The 14,039-nt window shown below is 39.9% G+C and overlaps 2 protein-coding genes across 7 annotated transcripts in view; one reads left to right on the top strand and one right to left on the bottom strand.

Moving 5' to 3' along the window:
• Positions 1-5,926, top strand: part of MCMBP (minichromosome maintenance complex binding protein) — a 46,534-nt gene extending 40,608 nt beyond the window's left edge. For both annotated transcript variants that reach the window (XM_035030329.1, XM_035030325.1), the window contains exons 14-17: positions 268-432; positions 3,405-3,493; positions 3,862-5,070; positions 5,157-5,926. In XM_035030329.1, the coding sequence (XP_034886220.1) occupies positions 268-432; positions 3,405-3,493; positions 3,862-3,988 (381 nt within the window). In that variant the 3' untranslated portion in view covers positions 3,989-5,070; positions 5,157-5,926. The remainder of the gene's footprint in view (positions 1-267; positions 433-3,404; positions 3,494-3,861; positions 5,071-5,156) is intronic.
• Positions 5,927-6,507: 581 nt separating this feature from the next.
• Positions 6,508-14,039, bottom strand: part of INPP5F (inositol polyphosphate-5-phosphatase F) — an 80,728-nt gene continuing 73,196 nt past the window's right edge. For 4 of the 5 annotated variants that reach the window (XM_035030263.1, XM_035030272.1, XM_035030282.1 and 1 more), the window contains 5 exons: positions 12,875-12,946; positions 11,821-11,894; positions 11,285-11,413; positions 10,659-10,746; positions 6,508-8,785 (listed from right to left, as the gene is read on the bottom strand). In XM_035030263.1, coding sequence (XP_034886154.1) covers positions 7,633-8,785; positions 10,659-10,746; positions 11,285-11,413; positions 11,821-11,894; positions 12,875-12,946 — 1,516 coding nt within the window. In that variant the 3' untranslated portion in view covers positions 6,508-7,632. Of the gene's footprint in view, positions 8,786-10,658; positions 10,747-11,284; positions 11,414-11,820; positions 11,895-12,874; positions 14,005-14,039 lie in introns of all 5 variants that reach the window. The other variant, XM_035030303.1, reaches the window with a different exon arrangement.

Genomic DNA, 14,039 nt, shown 5'->3' with positions numbered 1-14,039 from the left:
TGCAAACATTTTAATTAGCTATTGTTTAGAGGTTGGCTACCTTTTTATGTGTTTACTCATCCTGTTGAGGATGTGTAAGTAACCAAAGAAAGGCTCGCTTTTGTAATTACCACTGAGGGAGTCACGGTGCTTATAATTAATGTTAAAAAGTGACCTCCCCCCAGTGACCTCCTGATTCCTTCACCCCTGATATGGACAAAGCCTCCTCCTGAAATTTCGGATTAACTTAGGAACTTGGAAAATACTGTGTCCTGGTTCTCTCTCCAGGCAGACTGCCAGATCCACTTACAGCCCCAGCTCACCCCCCCAAACATGGAGGAGTACATGGACAGCCTTCTGTCTGCCGTGCTGCCCTCCGTGCTGAACAAGTTCCGCATCTACCTGACCCTTCTGAGGTTCCTGGATTACAGCATCTCCGATGAGATAACCAAGGTGTGTTTGGGGTCAAAGAAACGATTTCCCTGTGTTGATTTAGACTGTTTAATCACCTTAGGTTTACTGTGACTACTGGTGAGGTAAGTTTGCTATTTGGTCTCTGTATGTCTTTTGTCTATTGTGCACCATCATCGCATTTATAATTCTTGTTTTATGCTGTTGTCTTTTTTATTTTTATTTTTTTTCACTTGGATCAAGTTCTTTATTACATGCAGAGAACCAACCTATAAAGTAGGAACATATAGAATGATGAAGTTTTGGGGGATGGAGGCAGGGGGAAATAAATATGCTGTTGTCTTTAAATCAGAGGGAAAAAGTTACAAGGAAAAAGACCTTTACACTGCTTTTTATATTTACCCATGTCGTTCCCTTTACGGGTCATCTTTGCGTGGATTCAGGTCACTGCGTGGTGTCCTTCCATTTCAGCCTGAAGAACCCTCTGTGGTCCTTGTAGGGCAGATCTGCTGTGACAAGTCCTGTTAAGTTGTTGCTTATCTGGGAATGTCTTAATTTCTCCATTTTTGAAGACTAGTTTTACTGGATGTAGAGGTCTTGGTTTGTAGACTTGCTCTTTCAGCACTTTTTACGTATGTCCTCCAGTTGCCTTCCGGCCCCTGTGGTCTCTGAGAAGTCCGCTAGTTTCTGAGGAGAGGCTTCTTTGGGCTCAGGGTCATTTGCTCTTGTGCTTTCAAGACTTGACTTGGCTTTGGACGGTTCAGCTGTGATGTGTCTGTGGGTGTGGAGTGCTTTGAGTTTGTCCTACTGGAGTTTATTGAGCTGCTTGGGTGTGCAGACTAATGCACGTCTTGGGGAAGTTTTCAAGAAATTTGGTGAAGTTTTGACCATTATTTCTTTAAATTTCTTTCTGCCCCTTCCTCCCTCCTCTCCTTCCAGCACTCTGTATATGAGTGTTGGTGCACGTGTTGGTGTCTCACAAGTCGCTGAGGCTCTGCTGTTCATTTTTCCTCCTCCCTTGACTTTCTCCTACACACACTGGACATTTGCAGTTGACCTTTCTGCACGTTTGCTGGACCTTCTTCTGCCTGCTGCACAACGCTGAGCCTTGTTTCTAGTGAATTTTAAGTCTCAGTTATATTGTTCACTTTCAGAATTTCTATTTGCTTTTTATTTTATTTTTTTTAAAGACTTTATTCAGAGAGAGTGAATGAGCGAGCGGGGGAAGGGGGGGGGAGAATCCCAAGCAGACTGCGCTGAGCATGGAGCCTGATGCTGTGCCCCTTCCCACAACCCGAAGGTCATGACTTCAGCCGAAACCAAGAGTTAGACGCTTAGCTGACAGAGCAACCCAGGCGCCCCCTACTTGATTTTTAAATAATTTCTATCTCGATATTTTTTATTTAGTGTGACATCATTCTCCTACTTTGTTTTAGCTCTTAATATGTGGTTTCCTTTAGTTCTTTGTATTTAAAGAGCTGATTTAAAGTCTTTGTCTAGGGATGCCTGGGTGGCTCAGTCGGTTAAGCATCTGCCTTCAGCTCAGGACATGATCTGCGGGTCCTGGGATCGAGCCCCACGTCAGGCTCCCTATTCAACATGCAGCCTGCTTCTCCCTCTCCACCGCTGGTGCTCTCTCGTGCACGCCTCTCTCACCGTTTCTCTCTCTCAAATAAATCTTAAAAAAAAAAAAAAGTCTTTGTCTGGCAAGTCCAATATTTGGGTTTCCTCAAGGACTGTTTCTGCTGACTTCTTTGTTTCCAGTGAAGGGGTGCAGACGTTCTTGTTTCTTTCTATGTCTCCTCATTTTTGTTTTGAAAACCAGATATTTAAGTGATAGGATAGCTCAGCTCTGGTGGATCCTCCCTCTCCCTAGGGTTTGTTGTTGTTGCTTATTGCTTAGTGGCTTTTCTGAATGAACTCTATGAAATGTATTCTTTGTATGCGGTTCCTGGAGTCTCTGCTCTGTTAGCTCAGTCAGTGATCAGATAGAAATTTAATTTCCTTAGATGCCTGGAAACAGGTCTCCCAGTCAAAGCCAAGGGCTTTGTGTCTCCATGGCAGGCCCTCAACACTCTGGCAACTGTTTATAACTGTGACCCACCCTTCTCTTACTGCTTGCACAGAGAAGGTCACTCATGATGGCTTAGGGCCTGCTCCGATCTTCTGAGGGTGTGCACGCCCCTTTGCACGCACGTGGCCTTCTGCGTTCCTGGGGAGATAGAGATAGATCGTCCTTTGGGGGCTTTTGGGAGGAGAAAAGTTCTCATTCCCTAGTTTTTTCTTTTAAGGGTTTTGGTTAGCTGCCTATTTGCCCCAACGACTATCCAGTGCGTGAAGCAGCCAGGATGATCAGTAATTGCTTCTGATTGTTTTTGCTAAGTTCCCTGGGAGAAGAGGCTGTTCACACTGGGTAAGCCGAATAAACACAGCCTTGCACGTGGCTTCTCGCAGGGAACCACCAGTCATGAGCATGACAGATCTCAGGAATGGTGCTTTGAAAGAACCCTCTCTTGTGATGGCCAGGCTGTCCCTTTTCAGGGCTGCAGGGGTGGGGTGGGGGTGGATAGGGAAACTAAAATGCCTCAGAGCCCAGTGTTCTTTCTTGAGCAAACACTCCCTGTATTCTGGTTAATTTTCAGACTTTTGAAGAAGCAGATTCTGATAGTTTTTGCTAGTGTTCTTGCACCCTTCAATGGATAAAAAGTCCCTGGAATTTTCTGTGGCCCTCCCTCACTCTGCCACTTTTGCTGACATTATTAGCCTGCCCTGCTGGCCGTGCACATTGCTGGACCTAGATATTTGGCCGCGCCCCCAGGTCTGTCAGCAGCATTTTCCCTGCGGGTGAGGCGTGGCTCTGGTACCTCCTCGTCTCCTAAGCAGCCCGAGCGGCAGGGCCGACTTCCTCATTTTCGCGTCAGCCGACGGACCACGTTACTCTGCTCCTCCCTACGTGATGCGTAGCGTCTCTTCATAAGCGGTAGTGTCGCAGTCCACTTACTCTCTTGATACAGGCAGTTGAGGAGGACTTCGTGGAAATGCGCAAGAACGACCCTCAGAGCATCACTGCCGACGATCTCCACCAGTTGCTCATTGTAGCTCGGTGAGTAGTACGTGTCCGTCATTGCGGTTTCAGTAATAAGCTCTGTGTGAACCGCCCAATATTGAGAGGAGCAACTGAGGCAGATTTCTACCAGTGGAAATGTTTTTCCTTTAAAATACCTTTTGAAAGGGCTTAGTGAAGGCAGATTGAGTTTGGCCCGTGACCAGCGGAACAGGCTTGCTTTTTGTCTCTAAACCTCAAAGATCCCTTTGTGGAAGTCTAACTTGCTCTTGACTTGTATGTAGCTACCAGATGGTCTTGACCCCTAACCCAGTATCCCTAGGTTCTTTACAAAGGAAGAAAGAAAGAAAAAGAACGAGATCCTGTCCTAGGTCTAGACTTAAATCCGTTTCTGTGTTTCACGCCAGGTTCCTGTCTCTCAGCGCCGGCCAGACGACGCTGTCAAGAGAGCGGTGGCTCAGAGCAAAGCAGCTGGAGTCTTTAAGAAGAACCAGGCTTCAGCAGCAGAAATGTGTGAATGGAAATGAACTTTAAAGATCTGACACCTAGGAGAGTAGTGGGCAGATTGTAGCCACATTATTGTAAAATTCAAATACCATTTATACCACATTGTTTTGTAGATAATTTGTATCAAAAACCAATGACTTTTCCTGAAGTCAAGCCTGGTAACATCTGAAGTTTATATAATATTCAGTAAGGGCTTTTACCTTACTGATTTTATGGAGCTTTTGATTGTTTTATAATTATATAAATTAGTAACATGTACAAAATGTATTTGATATTAAAAGTTTAATATTGATAATGTTGCTGATACCATTTCCTTAGTTTCAGCCAAGTCATAGGTCACAGACTGTTGAAATGCTAATGTCAACTTCATTTGAAGAAATTTGTTGGAATTCCAAAGTCAGAGGAGTTGTTCAGATTTTTACAGTGTTTTTCCAATTAATGGTGGGTCTGAATGTGTTTAGTGGTCCAAGTTTGGGGAATGGGGTGTAGCTGCCATTAATTCACATGACTGTGTGAAATACTGTAGTATCACTTCCCAGACATTTGACCACAGAAGTTTTTTTTTCCACTTAACAGTTGTTAATAACCTGCAAAATTAGTCTTTACATGGCAGTGGTTCCCAGACTTTTGGATTTCATGGACCAGTAACATTTCCAAAAATTTGGGGGACAGGGTTGCCAATGTATTTTGCCAAGTAATCTGAAAGAAACCACTGTATTATCACCATTTTTTTTTTCCCATAAAAGGACACTCTCCAAATAAGAGAGTCCTTTAAATGGAATAAATACAGCTTTTTTGGAGAAAACACTACATTGTCCTTTTTTTCTCATTTCACCCCTGTGCATTTGGGAACCACTGTTCTATGGGACTTAAGGGAATGTTGTCCTAGGATAGGTTGTTTTGCCCAAATAGGAAGAAAGCAAACAGTTAACTTTTTAAAATATGCCTTCTGTAGAAAATAAAGTTTTAAATTGTTTTCCTAATAATTGTCATTTAGTTGCTTTGATGATTGTATTGGATTTTAAACTTGTGTAAGTTTTTCCATTAGTTCCAGATGTGTTAGTCAACGAACATACCTACTAATCCAGGAATACCCAATAAAGCTTTAGGTAAGTTTTTCCCAGACCAATTACAGATTTAATATAAAAGTTTTTAGTTTTTTTTTTTTTTTTTAAAGATTTTATTTATTTGACAGAAACGGAGAGGGAGAAGCAGGTTCCCCGCTGAACAGAGAGCCTGATGTGGGAGCTCCATCCCAGGACCCCAGGATCATGACCTGAGCCAAAGGCAGATGCTTAACCGACTGAGCCACCCAGGTGCCCCTAACGTAATAGTTTTTAAAATAACAGAAATATCATTACCGATACCTAGAAAGCAGTTGATACAGTATAGTGTACTTGTGGCATCAAGAATGTTCGAAAAGTTTAGACCATAACTTTTTTTAAGCTGTCAGTGGTTATGTATGAAGCTTAATGTGTTTTTTTAGCCAGTAACTTATCTAGTGGGAAACAGGAGATCAGTTAAATGATTCTGTTCAGTGGTCTTTTGAAAAGCACCCCCCCCCCCCATTGACATTGCTAAACAAGGAAACAGGGTTAGCCTTAAAAACCAAGAAATTCATTATGCCTAATGAACTGAAGTGAAAATTACTAGTTGTTTAACTTTTCCTAACCTCAAATCTATTTTTATAAACTAATATAAGTAATCTGTTTATATTTAGAATTCTAACTGGTTTTCGTTTTTATAACTGGTAGACTAGACTTCCTTAACCTTTTAGAAATAAAATCAAGACTCAACTGGATTTGTGAGAATAAAATTCAAGCAGATTAGTTACCATGTGCTTATTATTGTGCCGATGTGAATTGTAATTTACCAAAGAGAAGTACGTAATTTGCTTGATCTTGCAGAAAAGTTCCCTTGAAAGGAAAACCCTCTTTGAAATAAACAAAACTTCCCAAATTATTAGTACTTTGGGTTGTTTTTCATGATTGTAAGACTTATCCCATGATGTGTGGGAAAAGATCCCATTACCTCCTGCTGGGAAATCTTCACTGAAAGCTGACTGTGGGAGGTGGTTCAGCCTGGTGTCGTCCTAGTGGCATCCCACTTGGGGAGGAGACTGGAACCGTGGGCTTCAGAACCCCCTTTCTTTTCTCCTTCGCCCACACACTGGACAGTGAAGTTTGAACACAGTACCCTGACTGGAATTAAATGTTGCCTTTTTAGTTTTTAAAAACCTCTTTGGAACAAATTTCATGGAGCTTAAAAATACATGTATCACCTGAACTTTGCTTATATTTTCTCTCCCATTGTGCAACACTTTAATACTTTGAAGACCCAGAAAAAAAGAACAGAATAAAGCATTCGGTTTCAGTGTTTGGGTGTTTAAAATTTGGTGGTTTGTGATGCACTTCATTTGTAAAGTCATATAATCACTTAAAAGAGGAAAATACTGGAAAGGCTGAGACCCAAGTGATCAGTTACAGTTTACCTTATGAATTTTTTAATCTGATTTTCTTTAAAATATTAAGGAATTCTCACACATATTTGTCACTTTAAATTACAATGGTATTTTATTTTAAATAGTCACAAGATTTGACACTTCGAAAAAAAGATACCACTAATAAATAACAAATGTGGAAATACTTATCAAAGTTACAATAGACATAATGTTGAACTGAGAATCACTTCAACAGAGTAAGGCTCTAAAGAGACCGGACAAACCAACACTTGTTTGGAATAAGCTGTGCAACGTTCTTGTATGGGCTTTTCTGAGGCCATGGTTCCATGGGTTCAGGATTATGGTCATGTCAGTTTTAGTACAGCTGTGCTTCAGACTAAATTTTCAACAATTCAGTTACAGTCTGTACAAGATGTTAAGGAATGTTCCCCCGTAAAAAAATTACAACTTGAACACTCATTTCAAGAATTAACCAGTACCCGGTAAATGTAGTCTTCCATTCCTGGAAACAGCAAAATAATTTAACAGGTGCTGGTATGCACATCCGGGGTCTCAGGTTTTATGAGTGACCAGTCTTAATTCTAGACTTTGGGGTGTACAAGGGGCAGAGTATTTTAAGCAGACTATGGGGAAAATTAGGATCAAATGGGCATACCTTTCTTGACTGTAATGCCAGTAACCCTCAATTAACTCTTAATAGGGAATGGTTAAGCCATCAAAGCTAAACTAGAATTTTTTAATATTCAAATGCTTCTTCGTACTAGTAACACTCTAAAGTCACTAGAAACTAAATGTATTTACACAGAAATGAATGGACAAACAGAAGACAAATTATGAAAAATGCTATTCTCCTACATGTGTGTCCATGTTCATCCTTTATGTGTTTCCTTCCTACACTTCACTTATCCACCCCACTCCACAAAAGGTTCAGGTTATTACTGTCTCAAAGTAATTATCCCCAAATTACTTTGAGACCAACTGCTCTGTAGTGTATAAGCTACTCACGTTTACACCTTCTAGGGTGATGTACTCCTGTCGTCCTGGCTCTCAAATCTGGAAATCTGCTCAGCTTCAGACTCCTTTAAAAACCTTTCCCGATAAACAGAATTTGTGATCCCTAGCTTCAAAGACAATACAGGTTAAAATAGCCTAATATGTGAAACCTCTTTTTGGATTAAATAAAAGCCACAGGATTCTTTGTGGCTAAACACTAAATCTGAATTATTCGTGTCTGGCATTGTGTAAACATACTTTTAAGTTCCTTTTGCTGGACTTCATTAACCCCTTCAGGTTCTGCAGGGCTCTTCTGAACCTTTGCCACTGCGAAATGGATCCCTTGGGTGAAGCCAGCTTGAGTGATACTAGCAACTTGGACCATGGAACTTCGAATCTTTGCAAAGGGAGAGACTGCTCTGCTGCTACCGCCCTCTGAAGGAGAAGGAGTTCCATGAAGCCCTGTCTCAAATTCAAGCGTGCTGGGTCCAGAGCCAGGGGTCTTTTGAGATACAACTGGATGCACTGGTTCAACTGACAAATACTGGGGACCTGTTGCAGAAAAAGACACATCTAATTGAGACGGCCGGGAAGGTATCCGTTCTGTTGATTCCGATTGTGTTTCTTCACTGGAAGCTTGATTGGCCATTTGATTTCCCTCCTCACTAGCCTGCTGACAAACAGACCCCGTTTCTGACAGCTGGGTCATTTTGTTTTGTGCATCTTGTACAAATCTGTGGCAGTAAATATCCACAGGCTTGGCAAAGCCAGTCAATATGTGTATGTTGTCAGCAGAAGGACTTTTCTTCAAAGGAGACTCATGGCCTTTTCCAGACCCACTTCCATGAGCAGCAATCTCTGAAGGAGCATGAATGCTAGTATCAGTGCTGCTAATGGACTGGGACCGACTGCCTAACCGAGGTGCTGAAGCAATAATACCACAACTAGGAAGAACATAGTCTCTTGGCCCTACGTTCTCCAAAGAATTAGCTAGCTGTTTGTCTTCATCAGACTTGGAATTTGTAAGGAATTCATCAGAGTGGTAGGAGTCATTCTCTGAAGACACTTCCCCATCCGACTCTGCCTGGACTTTGTTATCCATCGCACCTGTGGTTTCCATAGTTTCAAGACTACTATCTGACTTCCAAAGATTCACTTTTAAGTTTGGTTTTAGAAAGTTCACTTTCATTTCAGGTTTGGCAAAGTTTCCTAGCTTTCGGAGATTGCCAATATTTACATTAGATTTGGTCTGTTTCACTTTTTGATTTAGAGATGAAAATTTGCTCATTAAAAAATTCTTTCCCTGTGCCAAAGAGCCTTGGTTTTGAGATCTGATGCCAAGGATGTCTTCATGAGGTTTACTGCTCTTCCTACAAATTAGAAGAGAAAACAGTTAACTCCCTCTGAAATCCAGTATACCAGTTCCAGTTCCAGTAAGTGAAAGCTGTTACTTAAATTGGGCCCAGTTTCTGAAACCGTGCACTAAGTGGTAAAATCAGATAACCCCTTGGAGTAGATGCTAGAACAGTACTGTACAACAGAAATGTAAGCTAGATGTAGTTTTAAATTTTTCTAGCCATATTAAAAATAGAAATTTTGATTTTATTTATTTAATCCAGTATATACAAAATAGCTCAACATATAATCACTAGTAAAAGATGATTAATGAGGTATCTTATTCTTTTTGTTACTAAGTCTTTGAAGCAATCAGTGAGTAGTAGTTTTAAAAGGCCAGCAGAAGCCTTTTAAAACATTGACAAGCTGTCCCGGGGCACTGAGTGGGAAGGGTGCCCTGGCTGTGTGACTTTAACCCCCCAGTCCGGTAGGCAGTTTACTGCGTCCTGTCCTCAGGCAGCCCGTGCACTGAAGAGCCAGCCTGTGGAAATGCTACATGTGTAAATCGTAATCCTACTCTGTCAAGATCCTCACAGTAGTTGGATTAATCATGTTGAGTTCTTCTGGATCAAAACTGTGTCTTTAGATTTGATCATTATTATTGCATGTTTCCTTCAACTGGATTCTCTTTGGCATTCAGAGGAGGAGGAAGCAGCAGAGGAAGGGAGATAAGCCTCCCCATGGTTGCCTCAACCTGCATTTTTGTGTATTCTAAGAATTAAAAACAAAACCACCACACCCAAAATTCAGACAACAGTAGTTTCCCCCCTTACCTGTGGGGGATATATTCCAAAACCCCCAATGGATAGCTGAAGCCACGGATAGGATCAAACCCTGTATGTACTATGTTTTTCCCTATATATAATCTGTGATAAAGTTTAATTTATAACTAGGCAGAGTGTAAGAGATTAATAATTTATAATACCATAAATAAAATTTATATGAACGTCCTCTCTCTAAATATCTTATTGTACTGTACTCACCCTTCTGGTGAGGATGTGAGATGATAAAATGCCTGCACGGTGAGATGAAGTGACTGAGCGTCAAGAGGAGGATCACCTGCTCCACAGCTGACCACAGCTAACTGAAACGTGGATGGGGGAGGAGGAGACTACTACAGTCACTTTCAGAGCAAGTGGCTACCATTTAGGGCAGGTCTACTACATGGACAACCTAAACACCAGCCAAGCCAACACAGACTATAGATGGGAATCTACAGCATCTTAACTAAAGCTGTCTGCACCCATTCCAACTTGGCTGAATTCAGGTGGGAGGGGGGCAGAATGTTTATGTTTCCTGTGGATTACCTACAATTATTTTAAAAGATATGGGATATGTAATAAAGGGTTTTCTCACTTGGCATTCCCTCATGACAGCTTTAAGTATAAGAAAAAGTGACTGCTGTTTGCCACATGTTTCAGTACGGATATTTGACTTTCTGGTCATGAGCATATTTCGTAAAAATTAGGAATGTTAAAGAGCTACTGAAACAATTCTCTCTACTAACACAAGACTGAACAGTTTTTCTCTAGATGACCAAATGGCTCTTCTCCAGTCGAATGTGGGCCAGGAAACAATCAGATGGGAAATCCAAATTTTAATGTGAAATAATCTCTTTATAGGCATACCTTTCCCAAATTCAAAACCCACTGGCATTTATAGAGAAAATGACAGCCAGTATGTTTTAAAGTTGTTTAAATTATGGCCACAGAAATTTGACATTTCCCAGTCTAAATACCAATATATTACCATAATTTGATTTCTCCCCAACTTGCAAATACTTTTAAAGAAATAAGACTTTGGATAATAATGTCTTTATTCTTGAGAAAATCGAAGTAGTATACTTACCTCTCAAGTTTTTTCTCAATTATAGGTACATCTAATCCCATGGCTTGCTTGGTTATCTGCAGCATCTCTGCAATGCACTGAAGGGTATCTGAAACCCAAATACAACTGCTTGCCAGTTTCTCCAAAAACATACTAAAATAGCACTTGTAATTCAGAACCCTAAATGAAATTTGTGATCTTAAATTTAAATACAAGTTTATTTGCTACAATTTACAGAAAACTGCTTACTGTTATTACTCTCCCCACTAATTCAAAATGTTCTAAAACAAATTTTAACAGAAGAGTTAATAAAGGGCAAATGAGCCAAATCAATTGGAATTAAAAGTTTATTCTCATTTGTCCTGTGTTAGATGCCAAGGCAACAGCTGTGAACAAGACAGCAATGTTCCCTGACTACTGTCCATGAGAAGCATATGTGGTGGGAAAAAGCCCTAGTACCCCTATGACCAAACACACTGAGATTTCCCATTACAGACACCCTTGCCCCAAGCTAGATCAGTTCAAATAAGTTCCCTGCTTTCTGAAGACAGAGTAGCTATTTTAAGATTACAAAGCTATCTTCCATTTGTAATGGTAGGTACTGTCCCCACAAAAGTTACCACTGAATACTGTCCTCTCTTCATTACCTTTCCCATCCTCTTCTGGATTGCGCATTACAGCTCTCAGTGTGTGGAAATAGCCACTTGCTTCTTTATATCTGTAGTGCAATCGCATGCAGGAGAACTTCGGTTTACCAAAGAGAGTGGGTTCAGGACCTAAAACCCAAATGAGTATGGTTAAATCTTTCACATAAAATTTACTTTTTTCTGTATCTTCATTGGTTAGGTATTTAGCACATTTTTCTTATTCTAAATGAGAGTACACAAAATACAATCATCACAGTAAGATGATTTGGTTTGATGAGACTAAAAAACTTCTTTAGTCTCAAATATTTAAACTTTCTTGATCCTTGGTTAATCTTCACAAGGTAAGTAATAAAAGAGTTATTAGACTATCATCTACCACTAATCTCTAAAGAATAGAGTCCTAAGAAATAGACTACTTGCAATATCAGTATCCTTTTCTGGTTCTATTAAGTTGTAATGCTTGCTCAAACAATGTGGCCCACTCTTGGGAGAACAATATTTGCTTTCTAGGACTTGGTTAGCATGTTAAAATTTACCTATTTCTATTTTTTCCAGGTCTTCTAGACTTAGTCGTTGATACTGGTTTACTTTATCAACTTCATCATCATAACTGGATAAAGGGAAAGGAAGTAAAAAAAAAAAAAATAGGATTAAAATCAAAAGCGTATCTGGCTTGTCAGCGGAGATATAATAGTAGCAACTTCTATGCAGTTAAAATCTTCCAGGGCTCAATACACTCTGGGATAGAGTTAAACATTTTAAAAACTAGATGAAATGAGATTAACATATATGTAGTTCAGTAGCTAAAGGAGAATCAGCTTATACATCTTACACTAAAATCAATTACAAAATATAACTTAAAACCAACAAACCTAAAACTTAACCTAAAAGGAAGGCAAACACACACATACGTATACTGAAGGTATGTGTTTGTGAATAACACAGCAGATAAACCTGCTGTCCAAAATCAAGAATAAAAAATCCATATGATCAATGCCAATGGGCACCGGGGCCAATGACTGTTCATACAAGGCCAAAAAGAAAGTATTTACTTAGAGAAAAAAATTGATTTTGGTAAGGCAAATGAGAAAGTACTTGTATTTGTGCTAGTGGCATTGTTAATTAGTAGTCTTTCTGGAGATCTGGCAATAAACCACACAATTATTAGAATTCATCATACTCTTGTAACCAAAGAGAAGCATGTGTGTGCATGCATGTGCACAAAATTATCTGCACAAAGACAACTGTATCATTGCTAATAGAAATAAAATGGAAGTATCAGTGCTAAACAATGGGGAAACGTGTACTGGATAGTAATAAAAAATGTATACTCATTAAAGGATATGGAGTACATCAAAACATGGAAAATATATAGGAAATTAAATGCTAAAAGAATATTATATAAACACTGATTACAACTCTAAAATCACATTTTCAAACTGATAAGAGGAACAGTGATGTAACAGTATGTAAAGTTCAGTGAAGTTCCATATAGCAAAACCAGATTCTTAATGTTGTCATGAACTCTAATAGGAAATGTATACTCATATTAAAGGACAATTAAAAGCTTTAAATCAATAAGCAACTTACTAGGCCACGTAGTAGGCAGAGTTAGAAAGCAGTAACAGCACATCCACATCTCTGTGAGTAGCATCAATGAGGCTAAAACAGACATGACACAGGGAATAAAATATTTTCGTTTTCATCTGCATTCTCACCAAAATTCTATAGCAGAACCACTGAAGATAAAAGATTGGTTGGGGTGGGAATCAATCAGTGAGTCCTACTTTTAAAGTCAGATATATACAATCTATCCATTTGGAGGGGGGTAGGTGTCAGGAAAGGACGGTAGCTGAGGAGAGGTCCCTTCTCAGTGGTGGTCAAGGAGGTGGGAGGACTCAGGACAACAAGATAATCTGCAGGGGGAGGGGATTGGGAAGAAAGGAACACCCTCAGGCTCAGAAGGGAGAAAATGTCTAGATTATCTCACAAGACCTAACTTCACGTTAAGTATATTTTTACACACGTGTAGAATGCATCTTTTGGAGGAAAAAAATTACATAGAGCATTTAGGTGCAAAAATGGGACCAAGCCCAAGACACTTTGTGTGTTTCTTACTCCAGATTTATTTGGCTTTTAAAGAACGAGTAAACATTTCCTTAGTCTAAGTCCGTTTTACTGTATTTTCCCTCCACTCACAAATCAAATATCAAACTAAGGGTCCGAAACTAGGTGAGTGTTGATGAATCCATTAAACCTACAGCAAAATACACATTTTTCTAAGATTACTAATAAAAAAATGGCCCACGTATAAAATCTACAAATAACCAACAGATAAAGCAGGCAAAATGTGAACTTGAAGCTTCTAATATTCATCTAACACCAACAATATGAATTTCCAATCAAAAAGTGGAAATTAATCTAATATTGGTCTCAAAATTCCACTGTAGGAGTGGGTATTGCTCCCTTAGAATTTCGTACCTATTTGCCAAGATTTACCAAATGCTACTGAAAAACAAATGGAAAACAGGAGGGGAAAAAACCATTTGTCGATGGGAGTCACGTCCTTCAACTGCGTCAGAATGAGGTCATTGTTTAATGCGCACTGCGGAGAAAAACGCACCAAAATCTGAGCCCGCAGTAATTTACATCCACGGCACCTTGTCGCAGCGCACGCACCTCGGGCGGTCTTAAGCTAACAACTACGCCTCGATTTTCACCTAAAATAATACCGAAAAATACGGCGACTGAGATG

This window comes from Mirounga leonina, unplaced genomic scaffold (genome assembly GCF_011800145.1).
Source record: "Mirounga leonina isolate KUSES-001 unplaced genomic scaffold, KU_Mleo_1.0 Mir_114, whole genome shotgun sequence".
In the NCBI taxonomy this organism is placed as follows: domain Eukaryota; kingdom Metazoa; phylum Chordata; class Mammalia; order Carnivora; family Phocidae; genus Mirounga; species Mirounga leonina.
Note: the sequence above shows the minus strand (reverse complement) of the source record. Positions and strands in the feature narration are given on the sequence as shown.